This window comes from Agelaius phoeniceus, chromosome 30 (genome assembly GCF_051311805.1).
Source record: "Agelaius phoeniceus isolate bAgePho1 chromosome 30, bAgePho1.hap1, whole genome shotgun sequence".
Taxonomy (NCBI): Eukaryota; Metazoa; Chordata; class Aves; order Passeriformes; family Icteridae; genus Agelaius; species Agelaius phoeniceus.
The window spans coordinates 5,820,736-5,837,508 of record NC_135294.1 but is presented as its reverse complement, the minus strand read 5'-3'; the positions used below and the strand labels follow the sequence as shown (position 1 = coordinate 5,837,508).

At 58.1% G+C, this 16,773-nt stretch overlaps 4 protein-coding genes and 1 non-coding gene across 5 annotated transcripts; 3 read left to right on the top strand and 2 right to left on the bottom strand.

The window, feature by feature from the left end:
* The first annotated feature begins 404 nt into the window (after positions 1–404).
* FAM136A (family with sequence similarity 136 member A) lies at positions 405–3,799 on the top strand. The gene is made up of 4 exons (XM_077191633.1): positions 405–568; positions 1,434–1,574; positions 1,974–2,226; positions 3,198–3,799. Exons 1-3 carry the CDS (start codon positions 482–484, stop codon positions 2,160–2,162), a joined length of 417 nt encoding a protein of 138 aa, XP_077047748.1. The 5' UTR covers positions 405–481; the 3' UTR covers positions 2,163–2,226; positions 3,198–3,799.
* Positions 3,800–3,942: 143 nt separating this feature from the next.
* Positions 3,943–8,708, bottom strand: LOC129131677 (prenylcysteine oxidase 1-like). The gene is made up of 6 exons (XM_054650656.2): positions 8,223–8,708; positions 7,279–7,485; positions 6,491–6,665; positions 6,004–6,215; positions 5,702–5,854; positions 3,943–5,311 (listed from the first exon to the last, which is right to left on the bottom strand). Exons 1-6 carry the CDS (start codon positions 8,311–8,313, stop codon positions 4,653–4,655), a joined length of 1,497 nt encoding a protein of 498 aa, XP_054506631.2. The 5' UTR covers positions 8,314–8,708; the 3' UTR covers positions 3,943–4,652.
* A 187-nt stretch (positions 8,709–8,895) lies between these two features.
* On the top strand, positions 8,896–10,455 carry SNRPG (small nuclear ribonucleoprotein polypeptide G). The gene is made up of 4 exons (XM_054650643.2): positions 8,896–9,026; positions 9,237–9,259; positions 9,663–9,787; positions 10,286–10,455. The coding sequence occupies exons 1-4, from the start codon at positions 8,995–8,997 to the stop codon at positions 10,334–10,336; spliced, it is 231 nt and encodes a 76-aa protein (XP_054506618.1). The 5' UTR covers positions 8,896–8,994; the 3' UTR covers positions 10,337–10,455.
* Positions 10,456–10,595: 140 nt separating this feature from the next.
* On the bottom strand, positions 10,596–16,021 carry PCYOX1 (prenylcysteine oxidase 1). Its single transcript, XM_054650494.2, has 6 exons — positions 15,890–16,021; positions 14,856–15,062; positions 14,096–14,270; positions 13,609–13,820; positions 12,844–12,996; positions 10,596–12,453 (listed from the first exon to the last, which is right to left on the bottom strand). The coding sequence occupies exons 1-6, from the start codon at positions 15,975–15,977 to the stop codon at positions 11,795–11,797; spliced, it is 1,494 nt and encodes a 497-aa protein (XP_054506469.2). The 5' UTR covers positions 15,978–16,021; the 3' UTR covers positions 10,596–11,794.
* Positions 16,022–16,082: 61 nt separating this feature from the next.
* On the top strand, positions 16,083–16,153 carry TRNAG-CCC (transfer RNA glycine (anticodon CCC)). Its single transcript has one exon. It is a non-coding gene; the product is annotated as a tRNA-Gly (tRNA).
* Positions 16,154–16,773: the final 620 nt, after the last annotated feature.

Sequence of the window (16,773 nt, the reverse complement as noted above, 5' to 3'; positions counted from 1 at the left end):
TATGTGAGGGGGAAGGGGCGGGGCTGGCGGGGGAGGGTCCTGACCGCCCCAAAAAAGGATTTTGACCCTAAAAGGGAGGTTCTGACCCCAAAAGGGGAGGCCTGACCAAAAAAGCGGGTCCTGAGGGTTCTGAGCCCGTTCTGAGGGTGCTGTTTTGGGGCGGTTCCCGGCGGGTTTGGGACAGATTTTGAGGCGATTCCCGCAGGTTTCGGGCGGGCTTTAGGGCAGGTGTGGGCCGGGTTTTGGGCCGGGTTTTAGGGCAGGTTCAGGGCAGGTTTTAGGGCAGGTTCAGGGCAGGTTTTAGGGCGGGTTTAGGGCAGGTTTTAGGGCGGGCTTAGGCCGCGGAGCCGGCCCATGGCGGAGGAGGGCCGGGTTCGGGGCGGGCTTAGGGTGGATTTGCGGGGGGTTTAGGGCAGTTCGGGGCGGGTTTAGGGCGGTCTTAGGCCAGGTTTAGGGCGGGTTTAAGGTTTAGAGCGGGTCCATGGCGGAGGCGGCGCAGGGCCGGGTGCAGGCCGCGGTGGAGAGCGCGGTGCAGGGGCTGGAGCGGGAGCAGATCCGCGGCATGCAGGTAACGGGGACACCGGGGACACCGGGGGGACACGGGAGGGACACGCAGGGAGGGGTTCAGGGCACCCACACACACACACGTGGGTGCCCGAGCAGAGCCGGGACCGGCCCCCATACACACCCTGAGACCTCCCCAAATCACTGAGATCCCCCCCAAAAATCACAGGGCCCTCCCCAGTTCATTGTGACCTCCCCCATACACACCCTCAGATCCCCCCACTTCACTGTGACCCCCACATACACCCTCTGTGCTCCCCAAGTGCATCCCCTGTGCCCCATCCAGTGCATCTCCTGTACCCCTCACACATTCCCTGTGCCCCCCAAGTGTCCCACAAGTGCATCCCCGGTGCCCCCTAATACACACTGTGCCTCCTAAACACACCCTGTGCCCCCCCAGTTCATCCCCTTGTGCCCCGTAAATGCACCCTGTACCTCCCCAGTGCATCTCCTATACCCCTCACACATCCCCTGTGCCCCCCAACACACCCTGTGCCCCCTAAACACACCCTGTGTCCCCACAGTTCATCTCCCATGTCCTCCAAAACACCCTGTGTCCCCTAAACACACCCTGTGTCCCCACAGTTCATCTCCCATGTCCCCCAAAACACCCTGTGTCCCCTAAACACACCCTGTGCCCCATAAACACACCCTATGCCCCCACAGTTCATCTCCTGTGCCCCATAAATACATCCTGTGTCCCCCAAGTGCATCTCCTGTGCCCCCTAAACACCTCCTGTGCCTTCCACACCCCATGCCCCCCAACACACCCCATTAACCCCTTGTCCCCAGCGTACCCCATGTTCCCCAGGGTGCCCCCTGTTAACCCTCACTGTGACCCCTGTCCCCCGTTCACGCCGTGTCCCCAGGGCGCCATGTTCCGCTGCAGCGCGCGGTGCTGCGAGGACGCTGCAGCCTCCATGCAGGAGGTGCAGCGCTGCATCGAGCGCTGCCACGCGCCCCTGGCCCGCGCCCAGGCCATCGTCACCGCCGAGCTCGAGCACTTCCAGGTGAGGAGGGGGCACCGGGACCCCTGGGGACAGAACTGGGACCCCTGGGGACAGCACTGGGACCCTGGGTAGGACATGAGCCCCCAATCCCTGCAGCCCCACTGCATTTTCTGTGCCCCCTAAATCCACCCCGTGCCCATCACCCCCAGTCCATCCCCTGACCCCCCCAATGTGCCCCAATGCCCCAGTCCCCTGCTACCCCTCCAGTATCCCCCTACCCCTCCAGTCCTGTCCTGACCCCAGTACCCCACTGACCCCCCAGTGTCCCCACTGTCCCCCCACTGATTGCGCTGTCCCCAGGACTGGCTGAGCCACTGCCCCCCAGTCCCCCCCAGTGTCCCCAGTCCCCCCCAGTGTCCCCAGTCCCTGCTGTCCCCCAGTGACCGTGCCCATCCCCAGGACCGGCTGAGCCGCTGCTCGCTGCAGTGCTCGGACCAGGCCAAGGACGCCCTGGACTCGGGGGGCTCGGAGCCACGCGTGCGGGGCCAGCTGGACGCCTGCCTGGCCACCTGCGGGGAGCAGCACCTGCGCCTCGTGCCCGCCATGGCCAAGAAGATGCGGGACGGGCTGGCCAACATCCAGCAGTGACAGCGGGGACAGCCCCGGGACACCCCGGGGACACCCCCGCAGCACACGCTCATTAAAGGCCAAGGTGGCACCTCCCAACAACTGCGGGTGCTGCTGGGGGAACTGGGAGTGATGGGGGGAACTGGGGGAACTGGGGGTGATGGAGAATAGGGGGAACTGGGGGTGATGGGGGAGAATAGGGGGAATTGGGGGCACTGGGGGGCACTGGGGGTGATGGGGTGGGTGGTGAGGGGACACTGCAGGTGATGGGGGCACTGTGGGGATGATGGGGGGCACTGGGGATGATGGGGGTGATGGGGTGGGTGGTGAGAGCACGCTGCAGGTGATGGGAGGCACTGGGAGGTGATGCCTGGGCACAGTGGGGTGTGCAGGTGTGTGCAGGTACAGCTGTGGGGTGTGCAGGTGTGCGGGTGGTCCCGCGCTGGCCTGAGGTGACCCGGGGCCATGCACACTTACACACACAGGGACACACTCAAACACACATGTGCGCACACCTGGGCACAGACTCACACATGTGTGCACACCTGGACACAGACTCACACATGTGCGCACACCTGGGCACAGACTCACACAGGTGCGCACACCTGGACACGCGCACACCGCGTGCCCGGAGGCGCCGCACACGGTGGGGGCCATGCCGCCGTACCACCCCGTGTAGCCGCGCACTCCCCTCACCGCTCCCTGCTTCCCTCCCTTCCCGCCCCGCTGCCTTTCCCTGGCTGCGCCGCTACTCGGGTGAGTGCGGTAGCGCGCCGTGGGCCGCCATTGGCTGCACGCACGGCGGCTGCGGGCGCCATGAGCAAAGCGCACCCGCCCGAGCTGAAAAAGTGCGTCCGGAGGGGCCGGGGCCGCACCGGGGGCGAGGGGAGCCGGGCACAGTGCGGGGAAGCAGGCACCGGAACAGCGCGGTCCGCCGCTGGCCGGTGTCCCGGCGTAATGGCGGCGGAGAGGGGGGCGGTTCGTGAGGGGATAATGGCGGGGGGCTCCTGGCCCGTCCCCACCCGCCGCTGCTCACCCGCTGCCTTCTCCTTGCAGGTTCATGGACAAGAAGCTGTCGTGTGAGTTCTGGAACTGATCCCACCCCGATCCTCTGCCCCGGGACCCCTGCCCGCCCCGATCCCCCTCACGGTGCCCGGGGACCGCAGCCCCGATCCCCTCACGGTGCCCGGAGACCACCACGGTCATCGACGAGTGCGTGGAGATGGCGGCAGGCGGGCAACAGAACAACATCGGCAGGGTGCTGAGGGCACTGGGAGCGGGGTGCTGAGGGCACTGGGAGCACTGGGAGCGGGGTGCTGAGGGCACTGGGAGCACTGGGAGCGGAGTGCTGAGGGCACTGGGAGCACTGGGAGCGGGGTGGTCAGTGCCACCGGGAGCACTGTGTGTGCGGAATGAGCGGGAAGTTTGGTGAGGGACAGGAATGGGAATTCCGCAGAGCTTTGGGTGTTTCTCAGCTTCCCCCTTGCAGGTGATCCGAGGGAACAGCATCATCATGCTGGAAGCTTTGGAACAAGTGTAAACCCCTGGAAAACCCCAAATCCCCACCCACCGCTTCCATTCCCTTGTCCAAGACTCTGCTCATGAGTGTACAATTATTTGGTTTTGTTATTAAATCAGTTTTGTAATATTTGACCTAATTCAAGCCTTTCGCACATCAATTTTTGGCAGCTGGGTGTTAATTCTGCTCCCAACCCTGGGAAAACTCATGGAAAACTTTTTCATTTATGGAAGTGGGTGTTGAATTTGTTCTGGTTTTGGTTGTTTTCTCCTTAAAGAATGCTCAGGTTATTAAATTCTTTATTAGCTTCATACTTCAACACAGCAATGGATATTGGTGGTTTTTCCTCTTTCCCACCCATTTTGGCAGCTCCCAGCACCCCATCTTCTCCCTGAGGAATTTCTGAGGATCTTGAAGGTCTTGATGTTCTTGAGGGTCTTGAAGATCCTAATGGCCTTGAAAGTTTTGATGATCTCGGAGATCCTGAAGGTCTTGGAGTCCTTGAAACTCGTCTGACTTAAGGATCCCCTGATCCTATGAAACATCTCCTTGGAGGGGCAAAGTATGGAGTTCATTAGTGTTAATTACGGCATCTTGAAGGTCATTATGATCTTGAAGACCTTCCAACCGTAGGAATCCCATGATCCTAGGGAACACCTCCTTGGAGGGGCAAAGTATGGAGTTCATTAGTGTTAATTACGGCATCCTGAAGGTCTTTATGTTCTTGAAGATCTTGAAGGCCATGATGTTCTTGAAGACCTCCCAATCATAAGGATCCCATGATCCTAGGAAACACCTCCTAGGAGGGGCGCAGCACAGAGTTCATTAGCGTTAATTACACCAGCTTGAAGGTCTTGATGTTCTTGAAGATCTTGAAGGTCAAGATGATCTTAAAGACTCTCCAATCTTAAGAATCCCGTGATCCTAGGGAACACCTCCTTGGAGGGGCGCAGCACAGAGTTCGTTAGTGTTAATTAAGCCCTGGGGGTGTGTCAGAGCTCCGTTTTGAGCCTCTCGTGCAGGTCCTCCTGGTCGACGCTGGCGCTGTGGCCGTGCCAGCGGTGGAAGGCGAGCAGGGCGGCGTTGCGGGCAGCGATGGCGCTCATCTCCATGGCGCTGGCGGCGCGCTCCAGCCCGTTCAGGTAGTAGAGCTGCTCGTGCAGGACGATGGGAGGGAACTTCTCGGGAGCGCTGTACTGGGGATAGGCCAGCCACGGCTTCACCTTCACCGAGTCGTAGGAGGAGAAGAGCAAACTGAGCTGCTCCTTGCTGAGCTCCTCGTTGGAAAACACCTTCCAGACGGCCGAGGGCAACGGCAGCTGCCCGCCCGTGCCCGTGTCCCCCACGGGGGGCTCCAGGGTCAGGCTGTTGATGAAGAGTTTGGGGTTGTCCATGGTGAAAATGGCACCAAGGTGAAAATCCTGGGGGTCCTGGTAGCCAAAGAAGGAGGTGTTCAAGCGCCCATGCACCAAGGTGGTGATGATCTGCTGGTAGGGATTGGGGAATTCCGGGATGGGAGGGTCGAAGTTGCGGAAGGTGATGTTGGCCATCTTGCGGCCGAGCGGCGCCGCGATGACCACGATGTCGTAGGTGTCCCCTGTGAGCCCCGAGGACGTGTTGTAGGTGACCTCGTAGAGCTTCACCGGGTCCCCTGTGGGGAACAGCTCGGTTATCCTGACCCGTGCTGGGAGGGAATCCCAACTGCATCCCAAAATGGCACCAACGTTTGGGTTCATCAATTTGTGCAGCTGGGGTTTGAGCCCCGATTTCATGGAATGGGCTGGACTGGAAGGGATCCTGAAGCCCATCCAGTTCCATGGCAGGGACACCTTCCACTGTCCTAGGCTGCTCCAAGCCCCATCCAGCCTGGCCTTGGCCGCTCCAGGGATCCAGGGGCAGCCACAGCTCCCCTGGGAATCCCATCCCAGCCCCTCCCCAGCCTCTCAGGCAGGAATGTTCATTTTGAAACCCTCCAAGGGCCTGAGGGTGTTCTGCAGTGTCACCGTCCCCTCCCCACTGAGGCAGCTCCAGCCCCACTCACCGTCACGGCTGTGTCTGGTTTTTGGCTCTATGGACACGACTGTTGCAGGGATAACCTCGGCCTTGGAGGAGTAGATGAGGCCGGAGCACACGAGTTTGTTCCCCCCTTTCACAGACCAAAGGCCTGACTGCAACCAGCCCGCAAGGAGAGCACCTGCAAGGAAACCACCTCTGTCAGCAGGGAAACACTGGAAAAACCAACTGCAAAATCAGGGGGGATTAACGTCCCTTTGGGACACAGAGCTCGGAGCCCAGGGAGCTGGAACCCAACACCAGGATGGGAGGCTCCCTCCAAACACTCACCTACAAAGCCATTGACGCCAACTCCTTGGCCATAAGCGTACCTCATGACCGGGCCCACCACCTGGTTGATGAATTTCTGGGAGAACCCTGCTTTCTGCATGGCCTCGTCGATGCTCTGGTTGAACAGCCGCGTGAAGTCGTCGCCGCCCAGGGCGTGCAGCAGGCGCTCGTTGCTGCTGAAGGCGTAGTCGTGCATCTGGTACCGGTAGATCCTGGCAGTGCACACAGGAATTGTCCCTGTCACTGAGCCCTGGCAGCTGCGGGGATCTCACGGGGTGGCTTTGTGGGACTGCAGGGCCTGGAGGCCCAAGAGGGCAGGTCCGGGTTCCATAGTGGGGATTTTTATGAGGGTGGAGTGGCTGCACCACCCCTGAAAGTGCCCAAGGCCAGGCTGGACGGAGCCACCAGGGACAGAGGAAGGTGTCCCATGGAATGAGGTGTCCTTAAGGTCCTTTCCCACTTCTTCACCCTCAGGACCCCAGCCCACCTCATGAACTTGTCCAGGATGTCCTCCACCCACATGGACATGCGCAGGGGGTTGAGGCCGTAGTGCCACAGCAGCTTGGGGCGGTTGATGAAGGACCAGCTGCTCTCCTCAAACACAAATTCCTCCCCGTTGTAAACGCCTGAGGGGCTGCCCTGGAGTGTGTTGGCTGAAAGGCCTTTGGGGAAGGACAGGAAAATGTAATTCAGGGAAAGGTAGAGCTGTTCCACCTCAGTTTTAAGTTCCTCAGATAACCTGGCTTCAAGCTGATAAGGGTGAGTGATTGAAGACTGGAGTGCCAAAGAGTGGAAAGGGGAATTAACCCTTGATCATGGGCCAGGGAGTGATTGGAGGTGATTTTTGGACCTTTATGATGCCATATGTTGGTCACCTGTGGGGAGGGATCAGAGCATTCCCACTGGGATGTGGGTTTCCTTTGCCTGGAGTGGGGCATGGGAGAGGTGATGGTGGCCTTTTTGGGAAGGAAAGTGGGCTGTGAGTGACAGATATAGGACAAAGGTGATTACTAGGGAACTATATGGGGGGAATATTGGGAAAAGGATTGGAACTCTTGAGGAAGGATATGGGGGGAATATTGGGAAAAGAAGGGCAGGCAATTGGATATGTGTGACTGCTGGGGAAGTATATGAGGGCTACTGGGCATGGATAAGGGGCTACCAAGGGGATATCACCCCAGCAGATTGGGACCCAGAGCACCCCAAGGGGATCATTTTGGGTCTGAGGGACAATTTTGGGACTGGATATCACCAAGGTGGGGTGTCCATGCTCACCCAGCTCCTGGACAAAATGCTTCATGTGCAGGTTGAGGGGGTGGATCACAGACCCTCCTGCCTCGTAGCTGGCCCCCTCCACGTCCAGCGTGTCCAGCCGGCCGCCCAGCGCTGCCTTCTCCAGCACGTGCAGCTGCACGCTGCGGCCGAACTTCTGCCGCAGGAAATAGGCGGCGGCCGAGCCGCCGATCCCGCCGCCCACCACGGCTGCGAGAAGGGGGCCCGGTCACCTTCAGAGCCCCAGGAGAGCCCAGTTCACACACCCCCCTCACAGACCCCTCATGGGCCCCCCAGCCCAATCCCCTCACGGGAACCCCCTCACAGACCCCTCATGGGCCCTGCAGGACAGATCCCCTCAAGGGAACCCCCTCACAGATCCCTGCACCACAGATCCCCTCTGGGGAGTTCCCTCACACACCCATCCTGGCCCCACCACCCCAATCCCTTCAAGAGACCCCCCTCATATCCCCTGCCCCTTGAAGGTCCCCGCACAGGCCTCCCTTGACCTTCAAGGACCTTGAGGGGTCCCCCATTGCCCCTTCCTCACAGATCCCCTCGAAGGATCCTCTGCTCACCCTCCCCTGACCCCCACAGATCCCTCACTGTTCCCCCACTTCAGATCCCTCAAGGGACGCCCCAATGCCCCATTACTCCGTGACCAACCCAGATCCCCTCAGGGCCTCCCATGACAGATCCCTTCAATGCCCCTCAAAGAATTCTCCTTTATCCTCACAGTTCCCCCTAAATGATCCCAGTGGCACCTCCTGCTCCTCACAGATGCCCTCATCCCTTGAAGGGCCAGGCCGTGACACCGCCTTTGACAGATCTGCTTAAGAGATCCCCTCCTGAGCTTTCCCCTCACAGATCCCTTCCCGAGTCCCCGTCCCTGAGACAACTGCCTCCCCTGAGGCCGCGGCCAAGGCCCGCTGTGTCTGCGTTCGCACCGATCTTGGAGGGCTCATGGCGGAGGCTGAGAGCGGGCAGGCAGAGAACGGCGAGCAGCAGCAGCGTCAGGAGGCGGCAGTGGCCCGGCATGGCGGCGGGGAAGGGCAGAGGGCGATGGGCGGGCCGGGAAAAGAGACCCGGGTTCGATTCCCGAGGGCGAACGGACCTTTTGTATCCCCCTGAATTGTTATCCTGAATTACAAAATCTGGTCTTTTATGCTAAATTCCATTGTCCTTTCTTTTACTTCATTTACTTTTAATTACTTCAGTTTAACTCCATTGCTTTAATTTTCCCGCCCCCCCCAGCCCCTCAGCCCGCCCGCCCGCCGCCATCTTGCGGGGAGCCGGCGTCGCTCGGGCTGCCCAGGGCTCACGGGGCAGCTCCAGCGGGCGGGAACAGCTGGGGAGGAGGCGACGCCGCTATGGAAGATGAAATGCCCAAGACCATGCGCACATGTGGACATACCACACACACACACGTGTGCACATGTGGACACGCACGGACACAGGCAGATTCACGCACAACACGCGCACACACGCGCCGCACGATGGGGGCCATGCCGCCGTACCTCCCCATGTAGCCGCGCACTCCCCTCACCGCCCCCTGCTTCCCCCCCTTTGCGCTCCGCTGCCTTCCCCGGATGCGCCGCTACTCGGGTGCGCGCGGTAGCGCGCCGCGCGCCGCCATTGGCTGGCGCGGAGAGACGCACGGCGCGCTGACGTTAGAGCGCGGCAGCGCGCGGCAGAGACGAGCCGGGGGCTGCGGGCGCCATGAGCAAAGCGCACCCGCCCGAGCTGAAAAAGTGCGTCCGGAGGGGCCGGGCCGCGCCGGGGGGCGAGGGGAGCCGGGCACAGTGCGGGGAAGCGGGCACCGGAACGGCGCGGTCCGCCGCTGGCCAGTGTCCCGGTGTAATGGCGGCGAAGGGTGGGGGGCGGTTCGTGAGGGGATAATGGCGGGGGGCTCCTGGCCCGTCCCCACCCGCCGCTGCTCACCCGCTGCCTTCTCCTTGCAGGTTCATGGACAAGAAGCTGTCGTGTGAGTTCTGGAACTGATCCCACCCCGATCCTCTGCCCCGGGACCCCTGCCCGCCCCGATCCCCCCTCACGGTGCCCGGGGACCCCCGCCCACCCCTCAGAGTCCAGGGAGGGGGGCCCGGCTGCTGGGGCTGGTGCTCGGGTCTGTCCCCTGCAACATCCCTGATAGATTTCATACCTCACAGCTCATTAATTAAAATTCTAATTCATTCATTAAGCCATAATTCATTAATTTAACTATAACAAGAGTTGAAAATTCCCTCTTTTTCCCTTATCCCATTATGGGTTGTGCTCAATCCTTCCCATTCGTCCCCCTGCACGTCCCACTCATTCATAGCTGTAGATTTGGGGGCAAACCGTCCCGTTTTGGGAACTGTCCCCCTTTAACCGCTGGGTTCCCGCAGTGAAGCTGAACGGCGGCCGGCACGTGCAGGGCATCCTGCGGGGCTTCGACCCCTTCATGAACCTGGTGATCGACGAGTGCGTGGAGATGGCGGCGGGCGGGCAGCAGAACAACATCGGCATGGTGGTGAGGGCACTGGGAGCACTGGGAGTACTGGGAGTGGGGTGGTGAGGGCACTGGGAGCACTGGGAGTACTGGGAATGGGGTGATGAGGACACTGGGAGTATTGGGAGTACTGGGAGTGGGGTGGTGAGGGCACTGGGAGCACTGGGAGTGGGGTGATGAGGACACAGGGAGTATTGGGAGTACTGGGAGTGGGGTGGTGAGGGCACTGGGGACACTGGGAGCACTGGGGACACTGGGAGCACTGGGAGTGGGGTGGTGAGGGCACTGGGAGTATTGGGAGCAGGGTGCTGAGGGCACTGGGAGCACTGCTGGAGCCATGTGTGGAATGAGCAGGAAGTTTGGTGAGGAACAGGAACGGGATGTGTCAGCTGGGGAATCCGTCTGTTTTCATTCTTGTGGGGGAGTCCCAGCCAAATTTTTCAGGGATTTTTGGGGAAACAAAGGGGAAGGAAGGAACGCTTGGATCAGAGGTAACAGCTCTCACCTTCCCCCTTGCAGGTGATCCGAGGGAACAGCATCATCATGCTGGAAGCTTTGGAACGAGTATAAACCCCTGGAAAACCCCAAATCCCCACCCACCGCTTCCATTCCCTTGTCCACGATGCGGCCCAGGAGTGAACAATTATTTTGGTTTTGTTATTAAATCAATTTTGTAATGGTTGACCTAATTCAAGCCTTTCTCACATCAATTTTTGGCAGCTGGGTGTTAATTCTGCTCCCAACCCTGGGAAAACTCATGGAAAACTTTTTCATTCATGGGAGTTTGAATTTGTGCTATTTCAGGTGGTTTTCTCCTTCAAAACATGGAAATGGTTAAATTCTTTATTAACTCCTTCATACCTGAACACAGTGACGGATGTTGGTGGTTTTTCCTCTTTCCCACCCATTTTGGCAGCTCCCAGCACCCTAATTCTCCCTGAGGAATTTTTCTTTGGCAGGAAAAGTTGGGGCAGAGGGATGGACAGCCAGGGAGTCGATATTCCCAGCTGGAGGGCACTTTTGGGGTCAATATGGCACTTTTAATGAATTCCCTAATCTCAGGCAGGGATAAACCAAGGAGTTTGAGGAGAACTCAGGAATTTGCGTGAGGAAAATGTCCCGGCTTACTTGGGAACACTTCACTGCTCCTGTTCCCTCCAGAGGTGGCCAAACAGCTTCCAGGTGGCACCAGGGGACGTCAAGATGAGATATTGGGAGGAATTCTCTCATGGAAGGAAGGGTTGTCCAGCCTGGGTTGTGGCAGAGTCATCAAGCCTTGGAAGTGTCCAAACAACGCATGGACGCGGCACTTGAGGAGATCGTCAATGGTGGACGCGGTTGGGCCGATGGTCTTGATGACCTTGAGGGTCTTGATCTTGAAGGTCTCGATGACCTGGAAGGTTTTGATGGTCTTGAAGTTCTTGATGCTTTTCTTACTTTAAGAATCCCATGAAACATCTCCTTGGAGGGGCGAAGTATGGAGTTCATACCTTGAAGGTCTTGATGATTTCGAAGATCCTGAAGGTCTTGATGATCTTGAGGGTCTTGAAAATCTTCCAACCTTAAGTATTCCGTGATCCTATGTATGACCTTCTTGGAAGGGTGAAGTATGAAGTTCTTCAGAGTTAATTACAGCATCTTGATCATCTTGATGTTCTTGAAGATCTTGAAGGTCTTGATGGTCTTCCAACCTTAAGGATCCCATGATCCCATGAAACACCTCCTTGGAGCGGTGAAGTATGGAGTTCATTAGAATTAACAACAGCATTTTGAAGATCTTGAAGGTCTTGATGTTTTTGAAGGTCTTGATGGTCTTAAAGACCTTCCAATCTTAAGGATCCCATGATCCTATGAAACACCTCCTAGGAGGGACAAAGTATGGAGTTCATTAGAGTTAATTACGGCATCTTGAAGGTCATTATGATCTTGAAGACCTTCCAACCATAGGAATCCCGTGATCCTAGGGAACACCTCCTTGGAGGGGCACAGCACAGAGTTCGTTAGTGTTAATTAAGCCCTGGGGGTGTGTCAGAGCTCTGTTTTGAGCCTCTCGTGCAGGTCCTCCTGGTCGATGCTGGCGCTGTGGCCGTGCCAGCGGTGGAAGGCGAGCAGGGCGGCGTTGCGGGCAGCGATGGCGCTCATCTCCATGGCGCTGGCGGCGCGCTCCAGCCCGTTCAGGTAGTAGAGCTGCTCGTGCAGGACGATGGGAGGGAACTTCTCGGGAGCGCTGTACTGGGGATAGGCCAGCCACGGCTTCACCTTCACCGAGTCGTAGGAGGAGAAGAGCAAACTGAGCTGCTCCTTGCTGAGCTCCTCGTTGGAAAACACCTTCCAGACGGCCGAGGGCAACGGCAGCTGCCCGCCCGTGCCCGTGTCCCCCACAGGAGACACCACACCCAGGCTGTTGATGAACAGTTTGGGGTTTTCTGTGGTGAAAATGGCACCAAGGTGAAAATCCTGGGGGTCCTGGTAGCCAAAGAAGGAGGTGTTCAGGCGCCCGTGCACCAAGGTGGTGACGGTCTGGTGGTAGGGATTGGGGAATTCCGGGATGGGAGGGTCGAAGTTGCGGAAGGTGATGTTGGCCATCTTGCGGCCGAGCGGCGCCGCGATGACCACGATGTCGTAGGTGTCCCCTGTGAGCCCCGAGGACGTGTTGTAGGTGACCTCGTAGAGCTTCACCGGGTCCCCTGTGGGGAACAGCTCGGTTATCCTGACCCGTGCTGGGAGGGAATCCCAACTGCATCCCAAAATGGCACCAACGTTTGGGTTCATCAGTTTGTGCAGCTGGGGTTTGAGCCCCGATTTCATGGAATGGGTTGGACTGGAAGGGATCCTGAAGCCCATCCAGCTCCATGGCAGGGACACCTTCCACTGTCCCAGGCTGCTCCAAGCCCCATCCAGCCTGGCCTTGGCCACTCCAGGGATCCAGGGGCAGCCACAGCTCCCCTGGGAATCCCATCCCAGCCCCTCCCCAGCCTCTCAGGCAGGAATGTTCATTTTGAAACCCTCCAAGGGCCTGAGGTTGTTCTCCAGTGTCACCATCCCCTCCCCACTGAGGCAGCTCCAGCCCCACTCACCGCCACGGTTGTGTCTGGTTTTTGGCTCTATGGACACGACTGTTGCAGGGATAACCTCGGCCTTGGAGGAGTAGATGAGGCCGGAGCACACGAGTTTGTTCCCCCCTTTCACAGACCAAAGGCCCGACTGCACCCCTGCCAGGGACACAGCACCTGCAAGGAAACCACCTCTGTCAGCAGGGAAAAGCTGGAAAAACCAACTGCAAAATCAGGGAGGATTAACGTCCCTTTGGGACACAGAGCTTGGAGCCCAGGCAGCTGGAACCCAAGTCCCAGGTGTCAGTGTTAGCTTTTGTCAGTCTTCACTCCTCACACAGGGCACCAACTGTTGGTGGACCCAGATCACTTTCCCCATTGCAAGCACCAGCCCTTTATTATCCTTCAGTAAAACTTCCAAACCTTTCCCCTTTGACAGTGGGCTCAAATGACTGATACCAGAGATGGTGGCCAGCATCAGCCCTTTAATAGCCTTTGTAGTAAACATTGATATCTTTTCTCTGTAAATGGGCAGCAACACGCAACAGACTCCTCTCTTCCCCTTCTCTCTTCCTCCTTCCTCTTCCTCACCGCTGCCCAACCCACTCTTTTATACCACACATCCTTACTGGACAGGGTGGTGACCTATCCAGGGCAAGGCTGCTTCCATTCTTTGGTAATCAATACACCTGCAACTCAGCAAGGGCAAGGCTGCCCACAGCACCACCTCTGTTCTCTTCCAATCCATTCTCCCACATCCAGGATGAGAGGCTCCCTCCAAACGCTCACCTACAAAGCCAGGGATGGCGACCCCTTGGCCGTAATTCACCCTCATGGCCGGACCCACCACCTGGTTGATGAATTTCTGGGAGAACCCTGCTTTCTGCATGGCCTCGTCGATGCTCTGGTTGAGCAGCCGCGTGAAGTCGTCGCCGCCCAGGGCGTGCAGCAGGCGCTCGTTGCTGCTGAAGGCGTAGTCGTGCATCTGGTACCGGTAGATCCTGGCAGTGCACACAGGAATTGTCCCTGTCACTGAGCCCTGGCAGCTGCGGGGATCTCACGGGGTGGCTTTGTGGGACTGCAGGGCCTGGAGGCCCAGGAGGGCAGGCCCGGGTTCCATATTGGGGATTTTTATGAGGGTGGAGTGGCTGCACCACCCCTGAAAGTGTCCAAGGCCAGGCTGGACGGAGCCACCAGGGACAGAGGAAGGTGTCCCATGGAATGAGGTGTCCTTAAGGTCCTTTCCCACTTCTTCACCCTCAGGACCCCAGCCCACCTCATGAACTTGTCCAGGATGTCCTCCACCCACATGGACATGCGCAGGGGGTTGAGGCCGTAGTGCCACAGCAGCTTGAGGAGGTTGATGAAGGACCAGCTGCTCTCCTCAAACACAAATTCCTCCCCGTTGTAAACGCCTGCGAGGCTGCCCTCGGGTGTGGCGACCGAGAGGCCTTTGGGAAAAGTACAGAAAAATGTAATTTAGGGAAAGGTAGAGCTGTTCCACCTCAAGTTTTAAGTTCCTCAGATAACCTGGCTTCAAGCTGATAAGGGTGAGTGATTGACGACTGGAGTGCTAAATTTGGAAAGGGGAATTAACCCTTGATCACGGGCCAGGGAGTGATTGGAGGTGATTTTTGGACCTTTATGATGCCATATGTGGGTCACCTGTGGGGAAGGTCAGAGCATTCCCACTGGGATGTGGGTTTCCTTTGCCTGGAGTGGGGCTGGGGTACCACAGGGGGCATTGGGGAGGTGATGGGGAGCTATTCAGGAAGCAAAGTTGGCTATTTGGGGAGGGATATTGGAGAAGGGTGATCACTAGGGAACTGTATGGGAGGGTATTGGGAAAAGGGCAGGCTGTTGGGGAAGATATGGGGGCTACTGGAGAAGGAAATGAGGGCTATGGGGATGGATAAGGGGCTACCAAGGGGATGTCCCCCAGCAGAGTGGGAGCCAGAGCACCTCGGGGGGATAATTTCCAGATCGAGGCACAGTTTTGGGACTGGGAGATGCCAGGGTTGGGGGCTAATACTCACCAAGCTCCTTGACAAAATGCTTCATGTGCAGGTTGAGGGGGTGGATCACAGACCCTCCTGCCTCGTAGCTGGCCCCCTCCACGTCCAGCGTGTCCAGCCGGCCGCCCAGCGCTGCCTTCTCCAGCACGTGCAGCTGCACGCTGCGGCCGAACTTCTGCCGCAGGAAATAGGCGGCGGCCGAGCCGCCGATCCCGCCGCCCACCACGGCTGCGAGAAGGGGGCCCGGTCACCTTCAGAGCCCCAGGAGAGCCCAGTTCATACACCCCCCTCACAGACCCGTCATGGGCCCCCCAGCCCAATCCCCTCACGGGAACCCCCTCACAGACCCGTCATGGGCCCCTGCAGGACAGATCCCCTCCCTGTGAAGGGAACCCCTTCACAGACTCCTCAAGGACCCACCACCCTGATTCCCTCAAGCAAACCCCTCAAAAACCCCTCACGGGCCCCTGCACGTCATATCCCCTCAAGGGAACCCCCTCACAAATCCCTCACAGCCCCCTGCATGAGAGATCCCCTCAAGGGAGCCCCCTCACAGACCCCTCATGGCCTCCCCACCCCAATCCCCTCAAGGGAACCCCTCTCATATCCCCTGCCCCTCAAAGATCCCCTCGCGGGCCCCCCTTACCTTCAGGGGGTCCCCCCATTGCACCTTCCTCACAGACCCCCTCCCAAGCTCCCTGACCCTCATAGATCCCTCATGGGTCCTCCAGATCCCTCACGGGACACTCCGCCATACTCCCTGACCCACATAGGTCTCCTCAGTGGCCTCCCATGACAGATCCCCTCAAAGTCCCATAAAGGATCCTCTCCTCACTCCTTCCTCACGGATCCCCTCAAAGGATCCCAGTGGAAACCCCTGCTTCTGACAGATGCCCTCATCCCTTGAAGGGCCAGGCCGTGACACCGCCTTTGACAGATCTGCTTAAGAGGTCCCCCTGAGCTTTCCCCTCACAGATCCCTCCCAGAGCCTCCCTCCATGACACAACCGGCTCCCCTGAGGCCGCGGGCATGGGCCGCTGTGTCTGCGTTCGCACCGATCTTGGAGGGCGCATGGCGGAGGCTGAGGGCGAGCGGGCAGAGCAGGGCGAGCAGCAGCGTCAGGAAGCGGCGGCGGGCCGGCATGGCGGCGGGGAAGGGCAGAGGGCGATGGGCGGGCTGAGAGTGCAGCTCGGGCCAGCCGCAGGCGGCAGAACCATCAAGAACACTGAGAGGGCCTGCTCATCAACCGCGCCGCTGGTGTAGTGGTATCATGCAAGATTCCCATTCTTGCGACCCGGGTTCGATTCCCGGGCGGCGCATGTGTCTTTTATGCTTCAGTGAGTTATTTTATCCTGAATTCCAAAGTTTTTCCTTTTACTTCCTTTACTTTTAATTACTTTAGTTTAATTCCTTTATTTTCATTTTCCCGCCCCTGCAGAAGGCGCCACATTCATGATGCTCACGTGCCCCCTTTTACTTTCAATTCTTTCATTTTTAATCTTGTAATTTTAAACTCTATCATTTTAAACGCCTCTATTTTAACTTCTTTAGCTCGTTTACTTTTAACTCCTTTACTTTAACTTTTACTTTAACTCCCATTATTTTTATTTCCCAGCCCTGCTGCCCCCATTTGTGGTGCCCGCGTGTCCCTGACCCGCATATCCCCTTCCACCGCGGTTTTAACCCCTTTTAATTATTTTCTTTTTACTTCTTTAATTTTAAATTCCTTTCTTTCAACACCTTTATTTTCACACCTTTATTGCCATTTCCCTGCTCTGATGCCCGCCCGTTCCCTGTGCCCACCAACACCTTTCCACCCCGCTTTTAAGCGCTTTCCTTTTAACACTTTTATTTTTAAGCCATTTCTTTTAAATCCTTTCATTTCTCACCCTTTTATCTTTAACGCCTTTTAAATCCCTTTATTTCTCACCCTTTATTT